The 19,124-nt window shown below is 33.8% G+C and overlaps 1 protein-coding gene across 1 annotated transcript in view; it reads right to left on the bottom strand.

The window, feature by feature from the left end:
• Swim (Secreted Wg-interacting molecule) overlaps positions 1 to 18,884 on the bottom strand; it is a 68,307-nt gene extending 49,423 nt beyond the window's left edge. Inside the window, exon 1 of the mRNA XM_076129178.1 lies at positions 18,600 to 18,884. Within this exon, the coding sequence (XP_075985293.1) occupies positions 18,600 to 18,610 (11 nt within the window). The 5' untranslated portion in view covers positions 18,611 to 18,884. The remainder of the gene's footprint in view (positions 1 to 18,599) is intronic.
• Positions 18,885 to 19,124: the final 240 nt, after the last annotated feature.

Below are 19,124 nucleotides of genomic sequence, written 5' to 3'. Positions count from 1 at the left end.
GTACAAAGTACCACAAAATCGTATCTACAACAACTAGTCTATGGTCGTTTTACTGCTTATAAATTGCCCCTATCGTTGTTAATGTGTTCAAGTGTTTCTGCTATGTTTTTGTACGAAAGACCGTTAAAAAACCAATGGAATTTTATGGAGAACTAATTTGAAGCTGTTTCGATGACTTGTGAAGATTCTGCTTCTAAATGGGGTTTGTGAAATTGTTAATATTATTTTGTCGACTAGATTTTGAATCAATATGACACTAGTATTATAAATAATTTGTTTGCTGTTCTGTCTGAAAGCTTGTCTGCTTGTCTGTTTCGCATTTACGGCTAGGCAGTTGAACCCATTGGATAAAATAAACTTTCTACGCTAAGTACCTTGCAAATATTTTTTTATTTACACTCTTCAGTCATTGTTCTGAACGAATTTTTGAAAAATAATGTCGGTAAGAAAAATATTGCTCGCATACTTTTGTACCTTTGGCAAAAAAATTAATATAATATTTGTTTAAGTATATTGAAAACTATGTTTAAGAAACTATGAAACAATTCACGTTCCTAATATCCACAGTAAATAGAGTATGAAAGAATAACTAGGTAAAGTAGGTTATCGGTCGTAGCAAGTTTGCCTTCATTTGATACTATGACGAATGACTGAAATATAACAGGAATGATTGATTTCTAAGAAAACGGGAGTATGGAAAGGAGTATGATTCAGTTCTTCTGAATTAATTACTTTTATATGGTACTAGCTGACCCGCGCAACTTCGCTTGCGTCATAAGAGAATCATAATTTTCCTCGGTTTGTAACATTTTTCACTGGTACTCTGCTCCTATTGGTCGTAGCGTGATGATATATAGCCTATAGCCTTCCTCGATAAATGGGCTATCTAACACTGAAAGATTTTTTCAAATCGGACCAGTAGTTCCCGAGATTAGCGCGTTCAAACAAACAAACAAACTCTTCAGCTTTATAATATTAGTATAGACTAGCCGACCCGCGCAACTTCGCTTGCGACACATAAGAGAATCATCATTTTCCCCGTTTTTGTAACATTTTTCACTGGTACTCTGCTCCTATTGGTCGTAGCGTGATGATATATAGCCTATAGCATTCCTCGATAAATGGGCTATCTAACACTGAAAGAATTTTTCAAATCGGACCAGTAGTTCCCGAGATTAGCGCGTTCAAACAAACAAACAAACAAACAAACTCTTCAGCTTTATAATATTAGTTAGTATAGATTTACCCCCAGTTACTGAGGTACATTTAGTGGTAGTTTATATATGTCGATAGCGTTCAAGCTCATATAAAAATGATTGTTTGAATAGATAAAATACCGTTAAATGTGCCTCAGAAACCGGGGGTAAATAATGTACTTACAAAATGACGTTCATGAAATGTATTTTTTTTGTGAAAGTGGCTACTCTGAAGTTTGACAGCTGTTATATTATTTAAAGCATATTATGAAACACTACTTTATTTACAACCTACGTATGATTGACTAGCTGACCCGCGCAACTTCGCTTGCGTCACATTAGAAAGAATGGATCAAAATTTTCCCCGTTTTTGTAACATTTCTTACTGGTACTCTACTCCTATTAGTCGTACTGTGATCATATATAGCCTATAGCCTTGCTCGATAAATAGACTATCTAACACTGAAAGAATTTTTCAAATCGGACTAGTAGTTCCTGAGATTAGCGCGTTCAAACAAACAAACAAACAAATTCTTCAGCTTTATAATATTAGTATAGATAGTATAGATTATTTTTTTATACAAAAATATTACTAAATCCATTGCGACACTTCCTAGTGTCGTCTAAGATTACCTTGCCAAAAACGGACCAGCAGTTTCGGAAGATACATCCATAAAAACGAACATTGATTTATGACGCGTCGCATTACAAAACCTATTCCTTTGCCCTTGTCTTAAGTTACTAACAAAGCAATACAAACAGAGAATAAATCATTTGAACATTCAAAATTTACGATACAAGAAAAACAAATGTATATTTGCAGTTGTAAATGCCATTGGCGCGAAGAAAGTGTTCTGTACGAATCGTTTGACAGCTGCAAATGTAAGTTGGTTTTGTTTTATCTTGAGTTCCGATTAGCATATTGGAAGGGAATGAGGTCTTTTGTTTAAAATGCCACTGGAATTAGATGTTAGATACATAAATATGTCACGCGTATAGTAAAATTCCTTTCATTTTGTTTCAACAAAGAAGGCTAGTTTTATATACATTTTTATGAAGTTTTTTTCTGAACTTTTGTCTCTCTGTTCGTGTCTATATCTTTACGTTACTATTTATAAGTACGTCTAAGTTCATCAATACTAATTTAGTCTTTAGCACAAATTTTGTGAACCATCCATTTCAGATTTCGATCGTGTAATTTTTTATTTTTTTTTTATTTAGCCTGTTTCTATGTCCCACTGCTGAGCAAAGGCCTCTCCCCTGAGTTTCCAGTCCCCTCGGTCGATTGTTGCGTCTGGCCATCCATGCAGGAACGCATCCAGGTCATCCCGCCATCTCCGTTTAGGCCTTCCTCTTCGGCGCCGACCATCTTGTGGCGTCCACTTCGTGTAATTATTATAATTATTATTTCGAAGGTACAATAGATCAAAATAACTAAATATCAAAGTTAATGGCATTCAAATATTCATCTTTAAATAGAATAATCAGAATTACGTAAAAAAACGTCAACTCGTTGGAATGACGCCATGACATCATGAGAAGGTATGAAGTTACGCGTCACGCAATATTTATCATTATTGTGTTAATGACTAAATATAATAGTGAAACGTGTGCCGCATATTTACTTAAAAGGCCTATTTTTTAAGGCTTATTATTTAGCTTCTTTTTGTTAGCACTCGCACTAATAATTGCTCTTGTGTCGTGGGGACTTTTACAAAAATACAAACAAGATCCGAGACATCTATTTGTAGATTGAAAAACTATTTGTTCCGTGCGGGAAACGAACCCACGACTTCCTTAACCACTGTTCCGCGGAGGTCGTCAAAAGCTTTGGTTTGCGACTTCGACACTTCGTCTGCGTGAAAAGATTTTCCGCGGAAAAATGTATACTAAGTATGTGTTAATCTACTTTATAACTATCTGTCAACCCATTAAAATCCGTAAAGCAGTTTTTCCGTGAAAGAGTTAATAACATGCCTATCCTCACAAACTTTTGCGTGTACTTATAATATTAGAAGGATCTAAGGTCAATTTGGGTAACTTTGAATCATTTGGGTAACACTGAACGTGGGAATTTGAACTAGTTTTGATTATTTTTTTTAATGAAACTAACACAATTGATAAAGATTCATTTTAGTTATGCAAACTTTGACTGTACTTAAAATATTTTCCTGAATTCGCGCCACGCGCCTAAGCGCGCGAAAATATTTTGAGGTTTGTTTCCTGTGTTGCCAGTTGTTCATTAGTTATATGCGATTGGGTAACACATACACACACTGAGGCGGAATGCAGGGCATGCCTAATAAAGAACAGGTTTATATGACTAACGCAAAACAGAGACTCGGGGAAACCCTATGAATTAAAGCAGTCATTTTCCGATTTTCCTTTTTAGACCGTCATATTGATAATATGCTCACCGACTTGTTAACGATTTGTGGGTTAAGCTACTCTTGGTGCGGTCAATCTATGGATGGGTGGCCACTTATTGGCATTTGAACTGAGCCACTAAGCGTCTCTATTCTTTGGAAGACACGCATGAGGTCGGTCTCGGTTGAAATCATTTCATGTAACAGTCGTTAAGCCATGTGAAAGGTCTTTCGGTATAAAAATTTGACATTAGGTTGACCACTAGGCACTAGCCATACAATAAAAATAAAAAAAATGTTTTTGTTTTTAAATTAGCCAGCGATATGAGTTATGAGTAATCGATGTTATTAAATATCAATAATCGATTACTGTTTATATTCTTATCGTTATATCATTAGCATTGACTCCGTTTAAAAAAACTACATACCAATTAAGTTTTATGAATGGTATTTTTTGTTCAACCTGCGTTTCAAAGAATCTGTTATGTTTTTTCTTTAAGTTTGACTTTGACGTTTGCGGTTGCCATGGCAACGTGATACGAAGACAAAAGTTTGTAGCATAGAGTAGTCCTTCATACTTTTTTATGTATATTCATACTAGTAGACGGGCCCGACTTCGTCTGGGTATATCTAGTATGATTTTATGCCGTTTGTTTTCCTGTGGATCCCAAACAAAATTAGTCTAGCTTAAGACACATGAAAAAGATATATTTTTCCCGTTTCATTCGGTGATTAATTTCTTATGTAGATTGTTTGTTGGTAACAACTAACTTTTCCTTCTTATTAAAATCGAAGTGCACTGAATCTGACATTTGTACCCAACCCGGAAATCGAATCCGAGACCTCACGCTCAGCGGATACACCGCAGTTCATTACGGTACATCTCACAATAAACACAAAGGAATGCACATAAATATCAAACGGCTAAAACGACTCTAAATAGTCGGGCACTTCCCGGAACAGTTCGACCTGAATACTTTGATTGATTCTAAGAACAGTTTAGTTTCACTAATTACTAATATGTAACATATATTCGAGTGACGCAAGGGGGCAGGCAGAGGAACACACCCACAATTTGGTTAAACCCCAAACCAACAATTTAAAAGCTAAAGTAGTTAACTTTAGCTTTTTATTATAGAGTCAGCGATTTTATCTGCGGAAAAAATCTCGGATTAAAAATTATGTTAATCCGGGGAATAAACTATCTTTGTACCAAATTTCATCAAAATCTATCCAGTAGTTATTACTAGTTATTGTTTTAAATTGTAATAAATGTAGATACCTAAATCGTCACACAAACAACTTCCGATTTATAATACTTGCTTTTGCTTGCGATTTCGTCTGCGGGAAAAAAATCCATCCAGTAGGTTTTGGGTGAGATCGTACAATCGAGATCGATAAACATACCCAATAATACTCATCCTCACAAACTTTCGCTAATCTACAATATTGGTTAGATTACTTTATATAAGACGAATAATGCTTTTGGTCGCCCGTCTGTCGCCTATACAAGTAGTGTAACTATGTAGTACATAATACGAGTAACGAGTATGTATATGATAACTAAAGTGGCACGCGGATAAAACATTCTTGAGATAATTTATTGTTGACTTTTTGATTTTCAAAATCTATGATAATTCTTTGCGACATTTTTGTAGCAATTAAAGCGCAGTACCAGTAGAACTTGATATTTTTCAAAATCAAGAGATGGTTTGAAAAAAATCACAAGAGAATCGAAGAATACGCAATATTTTAAAGACCCTATAAAGACACCAAGACCAAAAAATTACCATCAATGCAGAATTTGCGATCATAAGAATATACTTTCAGTCTTAGGTTAATAAATAAACATCGGCTAGAATTTTATATATCAATTCCTGATAGTATATAAGTATAAGTACACGTTCAAACAACACCCATAAAAGTTGTATTGTAGAAATGTTTGTCCTCCTCTCACATCAAAACGACTGAACCGATTCGGATAGAATTTTCCTAAGTGATAGATTACATCCTTACAAAAGACAAACAACAAAACAAACCGCGGTCAAACATAAGTTAGTCATAAATAAACCATTTTGAAATTATCATTTATCATTATTAAGGGCTATCTGAACGCATGCAGGCAATTTAAATTGTACCTTACAGTACTTGAATGAGAGTTTAAATTAGTTATTGCATTTGATAGATGGGTCGATTAAAATGAATAGTCGCCGTGATTGGAGATGGCCGATACAGTAATACTTTATGATTTATATTGTAAGTGGGAGAAATTGAGAATATAGAACGAGATGCTTTGCAGTTCCTTGATCATTTTTCGAATGGCCAAGATTGTTGCTTACATCTATAACAACCAAGTATCTAAATGATATCACATATAACTCAAAGATGACTGACTGACATAATGATCTATAAAGGCACAGCCTAAACCACTGGACGGATCGGTCTAGAATTTGTCATACTGGTAGATGTAATGACGTAGGCATCCGCTAAGAAAGGATATTGACCAATTCTAACTCCAAGGGATTAAAATAGGGGATGAAAGTTTTTGTGAAAACTCCGCCCTTAGTCAGAAACCACGTGGACGAAGTCGCTGGCAAAAGTTAAAATATGCAATTTATAAAAGGCATAAATCAAATCACAAAGAAAATAGACGTGCGCCCTTTTAGAAATTGGCAATTCAATTAAACGTATCGGCACGCGCCTGTCAGTCTATCAAATCAAACTGATAATGGCTGACCCACTAGCCTTCTAGCTTTACGATAAAGTGTGTTTAACCTTATTTCCTTATTTATTAAATAATTCATTGTAATATGTAAATACTGAGACAATATGCTGTAGATACAATTATTTATTTAGGTGCATTTCAAGGTGCAGTGCCATTTTTTAATTTATTTATTTACATTTATTCAGTGAAGGTTGACTGCGATGCGCGCTCCAATTCTGCAAAAGTAATCCGTAGTTCGCGGACCCCTGGGAGTCAGAGAGCGTATGATGGGCGTTTTATTGTTTTAGTTAGGCTAAAAATAAATGCCAGCAAGTAATGAAGGCCTTTTGCTTAAAGGTCCTTGAAATTCTACTTGATTACGTAGTAATCCGCGACTTGTAAAAAAGTAAGAAACGATGCTCTTTAATGTAAAAGCATTTGTAATCTTGTCTTTAAGACAGACGCTTCAAACAGGCTGCTCAAGTGCAGGGGAACGATCACAAAAATCTTATCGACTGGGAAACTCGACAAACATACAAAAAACTAATAAATTAAAGTACTTAACACCATCACAAATATTTAAATTAGAGCATACAAAGTCAATCTGTTTGTTTAACACTAAAACTATCATTCACAGGCACACTTCATTCCAAGTGGCTCAGTATTCCCGGCAGTTGCGTAGACTAAACAAACTGACAATATTCGCTGACATCTCGGAACTACTTACAATGTATCATTAAAGAGAAGTAATCAACTCGATATGTTCTGATAGACGTAGGCTGATTTCAAATCAATCGCTTAAATATTGTTGCATGGAATTGCTACCTTATGCCCATGACACTGTCGGCATGAAAAGATTTCCCGGGGTAAACACTAATTTGTGTGTATATGTATCCAGGGTATGAACTTAATGTGTACGAAATATCATCGTGTTTTGTAGTTTTCGTGTAAAATACTTAGTAACAGACATACAGTCACACATCGTTATAAACTTTCGCAATTGTAATGTTAGTAGGATAACTCATAAAAAGGTGATTTTCTATCTCAATCGGGCCAGGCACCAAATATTCAACAAAGAATCTTGTATGGAATGGACCTACGATATTTGCGTGCCTTAGAAAACACTGACATTTTTGAATACCATTCATTAACTTCTACCTTTCATTACTCTCTATCTCTGGGACTTTCTGGTCGATGATTATGTAAATGAAATATTTAAAATTAACGGTTCTATGACGTGTAGGGCTCGTTGTATAACATTCCAACAGATACCTATAGGAAAACCCCGGGAAAAACCCGGAAAGCTAACCCGAGAGCTCCCAGCCAGTTGTGCTCACCGGTCGGTAAACGATCTGTGGGTTAAGCAACCGTTGGCGCGGTCATTCCATAGATGGGTGACCGCATAGTGGTATTTGAACTGGGCGTCTCCGTGCTTCGGAGGGCACGTAAAAAGTCGGTCCCGGCTGTTATCTACTAAGGTAACAGTCGTTAAGCCACGTCAAATGCCTTCGGGCAGCTTGAACAACTTTGACACTAGGTTGACCACTGACCATACGATAACGACGACCACTATCGGCTAACTTCATCAATCAAAATGTTACATGAATATTATTTCTATCACCGCCTCTACCGGGCACTGTAGGAAATATTTTTGTCAAACTGTTTGTTCAACTGAAAAGAACCACGCTACTGCAGTCGTATTCACTACTGCCCACAGAATCATAAAACAATGTTTGTGTATTTTAATGTATCAAATGTGTACAACACACAGGCGCCGGGTGGCGACATCTTTAATATACTGTGACATAGTTGCTAAATAAACAGTCTATTGTAAAGTGACGATTGATAGATAGTTCTGCGAATTGTTACCAATTTGAAGTCTTTTATGGCTTTTATTTACTGTAAACCAACTGTGTGGCTGTGCTCATGTGGTCTATTCGATGGTGTATATACATACAACCGTTAGCAATCGGTCGGACAAAGTGCTATTGGTCTTTTATTTTTTATAGAATACTAGCTGACCCGCGCAACTTCGCTTGCCTCACATAAGAGAGAACGGGTCAAAATGTTCCCCGTTGTTGTAACATGTTTTATTGCTACTCTGCTCCTATTGGTCGTAGCGTGATGATATATAGGCTATAACCTTCCTCGATAAATGGACTATATATAATACTGAAAGAATTTTTAAAATCGGACCAGTAGTTCCTGAGATTAGCGCGTTCAAACAAACAAACAAACTCTTCAGCTTTATTATATTGGTATAGATTTCTCAATAGTCCGGAGTTTGGTGAAAATTTTAGAAAAATAATGTTATGTACATTATACAATCACAAACAAAAGTATCTACGGACAAATTTCCAAGAGGATTTTAACCAATGAAAAGACTAAAATGAAAACTCAACTTAAACGTACAGTAATCTTACATCCCATGTACCATGTATTTATTGTGAACTAAATTATTAGCAATACCTTATTAATTTTTTATTTTGAAACAAAAAAGTACGATTGAGAATATGTATGTGTAGATATAAGCACTAGTGCCTAATAGAACCAAAATGCTGAAATTTTCTGTACTAATACCATAATGCCTAATACCATACCGGTTTGAACCGGTATGTTTATTCTTCCAAAAAGCCAGCTACTGTTTACATTGAAGACGCGACTGATAACAATGTAAGTTGAGCGTTAATTGTCTGCAACCTTGGCATTCCATCCTCTTGGACTAGATACAATGGAATTATTTGTTTGTTTCCATGGTGATCTGGAAACTATCGTACATTATTATGCATTCAAAAAGGTGTAAGTCACGCGATAAAGTTGAATGTGTGCGTCCTTTTAGAAATGAGTGAGAGTACGTAATGAGAGAATTTTAGATAAGGTGCTTAGGGTAAACTATAAATATAATCTACTGAACTAGGATATGAGAGTCCATAGAAAAAAGGGTTTCTATCGGAGAGTCCTTTTGAAAATCGTGTTTTAAGAAACCGTCCTAATGTGAATAAACATTTAATAATAACGCATTTGAACATATTTAATAATCTTTTTAGGAATGTTAACTTTTATTTTGTCAAAAATATCACAAAAAGTTGACCGATATATCCTAGTAAGATAACACAATTTTAAATAAATAAGGTCGCTTTTTTTCACACTCACACGCTCTCAAAAAGCACTTAAACGCATTACCAGAACTTACTTTCAATTAAAAAGTTAATCTGTCAACAGATGTAAGATGGCCGACTTAATTTTTGGCGCCATATCGCGTTAACCCGTTAATCCGCGTCGGCGCCAACAACTCGTAACAAGTTCTTTGACTGTAATTATAGTGGAAAGGATTTTTGAAGTTGCGTAGCGGAATTACGAAATTTATTTCGGACTTATGTATGACTTCCAAAGAAATATAGGAATTCAGGCCGACTTTATTTGCGCAATTTATTTATCAAAAAGTATATTATTATCTAACTAGATTCCAGATCTTTACTGTCTATTTTAACAATCGGGACCCTTTTACGTATACCTACATATAATATCATTATTATATCAAAACCATCTTACATCTTCTTTTTCGAATCCATAGCTACCTGCTAGTCGCTAGATTTGTGCAAAAGCTTGCAATGGTAAAATGATGCTCCTATTTTATAACCTGTAAATAAACCTGTTTGATAAATCTATACTAATCTATACTTCTATACTAATATTATAAAGCTGAAGAGTTTGTTAGTTTGTTTGTTTGAACGCGCTGATCTCAGGAACTACTGGTCCGATTTGAAAACTTCTTTCAGTGTTAGATAGCCTATTTATTGAGGAAGGCTATAGGCTATACATCATAACGCTACGACTAATAGGAGCAGAGTACCAATAAAAAATGTTACGAAAACGGGGAGAATTTTGACCATTCTCTCTTATGTGGCGCAAGCGAAGTTGCGCGGGTCAGCTAGTTGATAATATTATTTAGATAGCTATATGCGGAACCAAATCTCTATCGAGCCGTCAAATGGTTTGCAATCGCAATATTAATCTTAAATATGTGTATATGTTACTGTAAAAGCCCGAACGGTGGTAAATCCTAAGATTTTCCGGTAAAACCTAAGATTTACCAACTCTCAATGGTAAAAGTCCGAACAAACCAGAGTTTAAAAACTATGTTACGATATATAAAAAAATCCTCCTTCATAATTATGTTTATAACTATTTCACGGTATAATTATATACTGTGACATAGTTATAAAGAAGGAGTTTTGGGCATAGCGACATGGGTAGGTTAGGTTAGAAGGCTAAGGTGGGAGCGAGCGAAGCGAAGCTCCCACCTTAGCCTTCGTGTTTATTTTTTTTTTAACCATCCAGAAGGAGGAGCCCCGCGAAGCGGGGCTCCGGCGACATCTCGAAATCATCAAGTGAATATAGGTAAAAGTTCAAAATAAAATAATTTTTCGGACTTTTACCATTGCGAGTTGGTAAATCTTAGGTTATACCGGAAAATCTTAGGATTTACCATCGTTCGGGCTTTTACAGTAACATATATATCTTATAATAAGTGATAATAAATCAACTACACACAAACTGGTTTTAACAATAAACATATTATATTCAAAGTGGTTCAGTTGAAGTTAAAATACTTAATGTTGACGATAAGTTTGAAGAGAAATTTGTGTGTTTTCACGAATGGCGTAGGCTTTCACTCATTTGTATCAGGATAAATCATTAATCCCAATGTAGAGCATGAGAGCACTTGTTTAATCTTTAACCCATCATAGCCAAGTGCAGATTTAGGACTTGGCAGTCCTGGACTGCGTGAAATTTAGACTGTGTTTCGAAGATACAAACATGACTTTTAAAATTTCGCATTGCATGTTTATATTATATGTATAATAGAATGAAACGTCAGGTATTCTGTAAAACAAATAAAAACTATTACATACAGATACATTATTGTCTATTGTTCTATTAATATTATATTCTAAATATAATATGGTAAAAATAATAGTATAGATCATTATAAGTTATTTTTTTAGAACAAATCTTGGAACTGAATATTGTACAGTTAAGGTGTTATCTGTTGAAATCGTCATAAATGAATTCATTATTTTATCTGACCTTCGGCTTTGTAGCGTATATACATATGTATATTGTATAATGTATATAAAATAATCGTATGGTATTAATAAACTTAATGGAATTTTCGTTACGCACGAAAATAATAATCAATTAAACAATTGTCTAAGGATTGTAAAATATAGTGTTAACTTTTAATGTTTCATTCGCCATAAAGACTTCCTTTAATAATATAAATATGTAGCTATGATTCAAAATACACAAAACAGAATCTTTCCTACAAATGTCTTGCTAACAATATTAGACAATTAATCCCGCTATTTTAATCTCTTTTTTCTTATCTGAAGCACGATCCCGCTATTTTCAATCTCTATTTTCTTTAAATCCGAAGCACGATTTTCTACCATCGATTATCGACAACCGGCTGGCCGCTGAAAAAAAATGTGTGAAAATCTAATCAGCGCCTCTAGCTGGTGCCGTAGGAACTATTTTGCAGTACTTTTTAAATGTCAAATTCTCAGGACTTAAAGTAGCGACTGCAGAGAATCCCGCTACTACTCTAAACATCGTTTAGTAATAAAGCAAAGGTATTTCACAGCGCATCGATGTTCAGCCACTTGACCGATTAAAAAATCAAATAATGATATACGATAATGGGATGTTTAAAATTAGAACGCAAAAAGCAGCCGTTAAGATTGAATTGTGGTCGTTATTTTTTATTAAGTAGATATAAAAATATAAACTGGGTTAATATTTATTTCCATGATGAACTGAATACCGAATAATAAATCGAAGGTGTAAATTGCTTGCAAAGTGAGAGAAAAATTTACGGGGATGATGGAAAGAATGAAAAAGAAAACTTTAAAAAATTGTAATGTCAATTTAGAAACGTCAAAGTGACAGATTGTTTTTTTTTTTGGAGCAAAAAAAGATGTTCACAACTCAAAATTGGTTAGTTCTTTTAGACGCTGGCCTTCGTTACAAGTTTATCTTTATAAAATATTTGATAAATTCGTAGACTTGAAACAGCTGAGAACATAAACAGATGGTTCTGTATTGTTTGACTTATTGACACAATTTAAAGATATATTCGTAATGCTAGACTAGTAATCTCATACGCAGCTGTTCAAGCTTTGTACTACGTCTTGTCATTGTGAGAATATTTGAACCAAATAATAAAGTCGATAAAAAAAACAAAATTTGTTAAAAAAAATCCAAGAAAAATGCTACACAATAATATAAATTGAGTTTGAAATTATACTATTTCACCATATTCATTGTTCATATTAATATTTTTTTCACTGATGGGCAAGAGTCTCCTCCGAGGGAGGGAGTTATGAGGCTTTTCATAATAATATTAAGTATTGCAAAAAGCCAAGTTCTTTATAGATGTGTTCTAGAAATATAGCAAATTCTAAGAAAAGAAAAGATGATATCATAAGTTTCCTAATACCGGAACAAATCTAAAAATGATAAACAAAATATTTGAGACGAAAAATTTCTCAGAAATATTTGTCAAAAGAATCAGATAAACAAATGATTCGTCTTGATATTCTTGTTAGTATTTTTATTTATCTTCGTCTGTATAAGGCAAACGTATTTTATTTACAGCCTAGATCTCTTTGTGGAGAACCGGATTACAATTCGACTTTCACTGACTGGTCTGTGAAGTCCAAAATAAAACGATACAACATCCTTTTTGTTTATAGTCTGTGCAAAAAAGCGCGGGAATACGAACCACTTTGGACTTTTGACATAATATAGCCAAAATATTTTTTTTTTTACAGTTTTCTCGGTATAAACGCTTATGCTCTTTCAAATTCAGATTACTGAGTTTCTATTTTTTTTACTATTTTTCATGATTATGAGTAAATTATTCAAGAAATAAGTCGTCAAAATTTCCCCTCAAATAAAATTATCTTTAAGACGATAAGTCATAATAAATTACCTTTAGATGTTAATCTATACAGATTCCTAGAAGATTTGGACTGTCTCCGTGGCGCAGTGGTTAAGGTCACCACACCACTACCATTGCGTCGGTAGGTGTCCATTGTTTGTATGTTTGTAAAAGTCCCCGTGACACACGAGCAAATCTTAGTGCGGGAGATGTCGCTTTAAAAAAATAAAAAATCTAACACATTCTTTGAAAATTTAGTAAAAATGTAAGTTACAAAACTGTTTATTAAATAAAAGGTGGTTTCAAATCAACAATGCAGTTCCTGAGATTGATTCAACAAACCTTAATAACACAGTATCCTACTAATATTATAAAGGTCAAAAAGTCTTACTCTTTCACGTTAAGTACCGAACGTATTTTGGTGAAACTTGCCAGTACTGTAGCTTATCCATACTAATATTATAAATGCGAAAGTATCTCTGTCTGTTACTCAATCACGCCTAAACTACGGAATCAATTTGCATGAAATTTGGTATGGAGATATTTTCATACCCGAGAAAGGACATAGGCTACTTTTTACCCCGGGAAAATGACGCATTCCCATGAGAAAATTCAGGTTGCCGACGAAGTCGCGGGTAAAAGCTAGTTTACATGAACAGAATCGCAGGCAATAGCCTATATCATAGTCCTTAGAAATGTACTACAAGTAAGATGTACACAGATAAACAATATTCTATTATACTACAACGGATGTATCCGCTTGCGATGGCTGATAATGTTTCAAAGAGGTGACATTCCTTTGTGTTAAATAGAAGTCATATACAACCTTATCGTGTCGACCTTTTAGTAGGCTACAGTTTTTAATATGTTTACTATTTATCGTATTTAAATCGAGCCGTTAATTTTGTCACAAAGAGTTAAGTTTTAGTTAATAACTATATCATTATAATTTTTTGACTAAACGTGAGTGTATGTCACGCAAACTTAATATTATCTATACTAATATTATAAAGCTGAAGAGTTTGTTTGTTTGTTTGTTTGTTTGTTTGTTTGTTTGTTTGAACGCGCTAATCTCGGGAACTACTGGTCCGATTTGAAAAATTCTTTCAGTATTAGATAGCCCATTTACCGAGGAAGGCTATAGGCTATATATCATCACGCTACGACCAATAGGAGCAGAGTAACAGTGAAAAATGTTACAAAAACGGGAAAAATTATGATTATCTTAAGTGACGCAAGCGAAGTTGCGCGGGTCAGCTAGTAAGTTAATATTATCAGTAAAAACTGTCCCCCAGGCTTCGTCTGTTTGTTTACGGTAAACTCAAGTACTACTGAACAGATTTTCTAAAGCACTAGCTGACCCGCGCAACTTCGCTTGCGTCACCTATGACAGAATGCGTCATAATTTTCCTCGTTTTTGTAACATTTCTCGTTGCTACTCAGCTCGTATTGGTCGTAGCGTGATGATATATAGCCTATAGCCTTCCTCGATAAATAGGATATCTGACACTGAAAGATTTTTTCAAATCGGATCTGTAGTTCCTGAGATTAGCGCGTTCAAAGAAACTAACAAACAAACAAACAAACTCTTCAGCTTTATAATATTAGTATAGATTTTACAAATGAAAGTGGCCCCTTAAATATTATGATAGACGGGCGTTGATATTTTACAAAACCTTGTCTATTTGTATGACGATTATACCTTATTAATAAGAAGTGACACTGGCCAATAGCGAGTTGGGGTGTTATAATGCGACTCTACACATTTTGTCTAGATTTAAGATATTATCTGATCTAATCAAATTTTACGATCGGAATGTATCATCGTAGATATTACGGGAGCATAAAGTCAAGGATGAAATTAGAATATCAATTAAAATGTAAGTGTTTAGGTGTGCTAAAATAACTTGATTTCATATTCAGAATTGCAACACTTACCACAAATGTTACTACTGCAATTAGAATTATGGCTGGAAGATGCTCAGTGAATTTTTGAAAGCAAAGGATTTTTGGACTGCTTCTACGTGTATCTGCTTATCATGAAGTCGAAGTCGAAGTTCGTTTCTCGGGCAGGCAAAGTGAAGTGCCCAGTCAAGACATAAAAAGAATTTTGACATACTGTCATTTATATTACATCCGACAAAATTTACAATTGCGGAACCTGGGATTCGTACACCTCTACTTACGCCTTCGGGCATTACAGGTGTGATATTATGTACCTATGTAATTCTTTAATCATCAAAGTTATGTAATATAATATGTCTCGTTTGGGAGATCTTTAGAACTTTTTATTAAGGCGTGTTTAAAAATAAACAAACGTAAGAAAAGTATGCGAAAACAAACCCAAATTATTATCAAAATGAGATTCAGAATCGTATCAACAATGATCAAAACAGATCTAGTTTTTTTCTCCCACTCGTTATTTCCATTACAATTGTTTAGGCATTCCACCAATCATCCTAGATTCTCTTTTTACCTAGAGCTGATCAAAGCATATTTATATTATAACACCCGATTTACACTTCAAAAGAGTTTGATGTATGTTTTTTTTCGAATGTTAGATTTTTCGTGACCTTAATAAATATTTAAAAGGATTTAGCTTAAAAACTAAAGTTGAGTTTAACTAAACAGAATAATGGGGCCTGTTTTGCAGCTTGTGAACAAGTAGATATCAGTAAATTATACACTACAACCTTCGGGAATCGGAAATCTAATCTGTAAATTTTTAGTTTCTCGCAAACAGATAGACAGAAGCTGCGAAGGACGAAGGAAGCTGTTTATTTCATATTATTATGTAGCGACTATGACAATAACTTTCTTATGAAAAAAAAACAGTAGTTTATTTATACAAATGTAAACAATTTTCAACTGAATAGTAATTACTTCTATTCCCATGAACTTATAACGCAAGTGATAAAATAACATTCATTTTCATTCTTCTTGTTCAATAAATAAATCGAACAAGCATTCTCGTTAGACTCTAGGAATTTTTATAACGTTCTCTTTAAAATAAACAAACTATTTATTTTTAGTCAATATGATGGGTTATTTGGTTGAAACAACCCATAACTTTTAAACTTTGTATAAACAATATAAGTTATCGTTTATTTTTTATATATTTTTTATGGGGAATGTGGCCGTGAAATTTTAAAAATAGGACTAAAGGACTATCTTTCGAAATACCAACGATAGTGGTTCTAAAAAATATGGAAGTCTGGTTTTAATTTTGGACTACTATGGTGTTTCAAAATACAACTTTTCGCCAATAAATTAGTGTTGTTGGGTCAAACTTGAAACCCTTAAAATCGCGATGCTTTGATCATTGACCTATTAAGTCTACTTATATTATAAATGCGGAAGTTTAATATGATATACTTTTTCTATCTATAGGGCAAAAAAATATCTTTGCAGTAAGTGTTTCACACATTTTACTTCGGGAAATCCTCCCATGCAGAACGAAGTCGTCGGCAAATGCCTACTAATACATATTCTAATTCTTGCGTGACTTGCCTTAAAAATAACAGTAAACGCATCCAACAATTTCTATTGATAAAATTCTCAATCAATCTTTTTATTTACTTAACCATAGATAATGTAAATCGTTTTTTTCCTCTGTTATCTATGAAAGCAAATGGCGGGTAATAAATCTGTTGAACAGATTTAGCACTCAAAACATTTAGTAATGGAATAATTGATACTATTAGATTCTATTTAGTTGTCTAAATAAAACAGACAGACATTTGTTTAGTATTTTATTGGTCTAGTCTAGAATACTAAGTAAAGACTAATGGGTTTTTACACAGCCGTTTTGGCATGGATTTATTTTTACGTCCAAACCACCACTTGGGCCGCGTTGTGAACTCAAGGTGAATTTAACTTCTTCCTCGTTAGGGAGAAGACCCTTGCCCAGCAGTGGGACAGTTACGCTACGTGGATATTTTCTATTTCAATAGGTCACCTTTATTATTTTTCGGGCTTGGGCTTTGTAGCTACCTACGTAATTTTAAACATATATAATTGTATGCGTTACGCATTTCAGAATGACTGGTCGGAGCTTGCTGCTGATAGGGTGATTTGGAAGGAGAGTTTGAAGGCCTCTGATCAGCAGTGGGACACTCAAACAGGCTAAGGACAAAAAATAGGTATGTGGTATTTCCATATTTATCTTAGGACTGTATTTTAGTGGTTTTTAAGCTAGTACCGCAATATAAAGTAACTTTGCATGCCTAATTGACTTTAGTTTTCTGGACGTTTTGGCATTTTGCAAAAGGCGTAGTCGTTTTACGCAGATAAATTTAGTTCTCCACGAAAAAATGTCATTGAGACAAAATATTGTTTTTTTTGAGTTTAAAATTTAATTTTAAATTAGCGTAATATTATCAATGCAAATAATTCAGCATGCAGACGATGCGAGTTGTTAAACGTTCGTAAATGTCCATTGTTATGTTAATTTCGTTCACAAACTTTTTTATGTCAATACCTATTCTGACATGTTCAAATTTCAAAAAAGAAATGTCGATTTAAATATTAAATTGTTTTTTGAATATTATTGAACATTACCTATTTTGAGTGTCGTTTTAAAACGTAAAACATTTTTTTAATTTATATTTTTTACTGCTAGGATTTTTTTCTGATTAGGCACTACACACTTTTTTTTGTATAACAATATTTTTTAAACATTTTACTGCTCGCTAAGTTTCCATCAATATAATTTAAAAATTCAATAGTATAACAACTGTCGTGCTGTTTACATTAAGACAATTCTAATTTATCTGCAGATGCAGATAAATTAGAATTGTTTTACGAATACGTGTAAAAAAACCGCAAACAATTTTTGAAATATCTGGCAAAAACGTACCGAGAATAAAAAAAATTGTGATGTTTTTATAATTACTTACTCCCTGTAAGTGCTTTAAATATGCAAATAACAAACCGTTTTCCTCTCTGACTAATTAAGAAACTGACTTAGTTTCTCGAATGGATAGTGATGTAATTAATATTCAAATAAAATTGTTATAGGTACATCTAATAATTACCAGATTAAAATTGTCAAGCCTTCGCTTGACTAGTTTTTTTAATTTTTTTTTAAATTTTACCAACTCGATCTTCAAGTAGGTACTTTATATTTTTTCTTATGCTTTTCAAAAAAAACGTAAGCCATTATTTGTCACAGGTTAAAAATAAATATACTGTTTATATATTCCTATTGTTTTCCTAGGCAACAAAAATAGTTTTCTGTCATAAAAATAATCTAAGAATGTAGAATAGTCCGCTACGCGATAATTTAAATTCATTGCACGTTAGAGTCGAATTTCACGGTTATTATTGTTGTCGAAAACAAAGTGGCGCCGGAATATATTAAAATAAATAATAAGTAAAATACTTACGTGTAAGCCATTATTCTTAAACACTAACACAGCCTAAGAGACCAAAAATGCAATAAAATAAATTCCCAAAACACAAATGTTCAAAACTAGACTTTATGAAAAAAAAATCAGCTGCCCATTTCGAAATACGAACAAGCACAGATGTAAAAAAAAAATGTTCAGAAAAGTTTAATTCACTTTTTTAATTTTGTAATTCGCGCGGGAATAAATTGAATGTGGTTGCGGCGTTCGTTCGGAACTGTTGTCGCAAATACACTGAGTGAGGCACAGACTGCGCTTAGCGCCATCGAACACCTGACTTTAAATGCGGTCGCTATACATGTAGTTTACATGTATGATTGTAATATTGGTCGAAATTTTTATATTGTTGCGTCTCAACGCTGGCGGAAAACCGGATTAGGATTTTATAAATTCGTCACATACGTTTGATAAGTTTTTGCTGACGGATAAACTAGTTGTTTATTTGTTACATAGGTAAAAAATCTATTTATATTTTTGATATTCTTAGCAATGCATACGTCATCG

This window comes from Anticarsia gemmatalis, chromosome 22 (genome assembly GCF_050436995.1).
Source record: "Anticarsia gemmatalis isolate Benzon Research Colony breed Stoneville strain chromosome 22, ilAntGemm2 primary, whole genome shotgun sequence".
Lineage (NCBI taxonomy): Eukaryota > Metazoa > Arthropoda > Insecta > Lepidoptera > Erebidae > Anticarsia > Anticarsia gemmatalis.
Note: the sequence above shows the minus strand (reverse complement) of the source record. Positions and strands in the feature narration are given on the sequence as shown.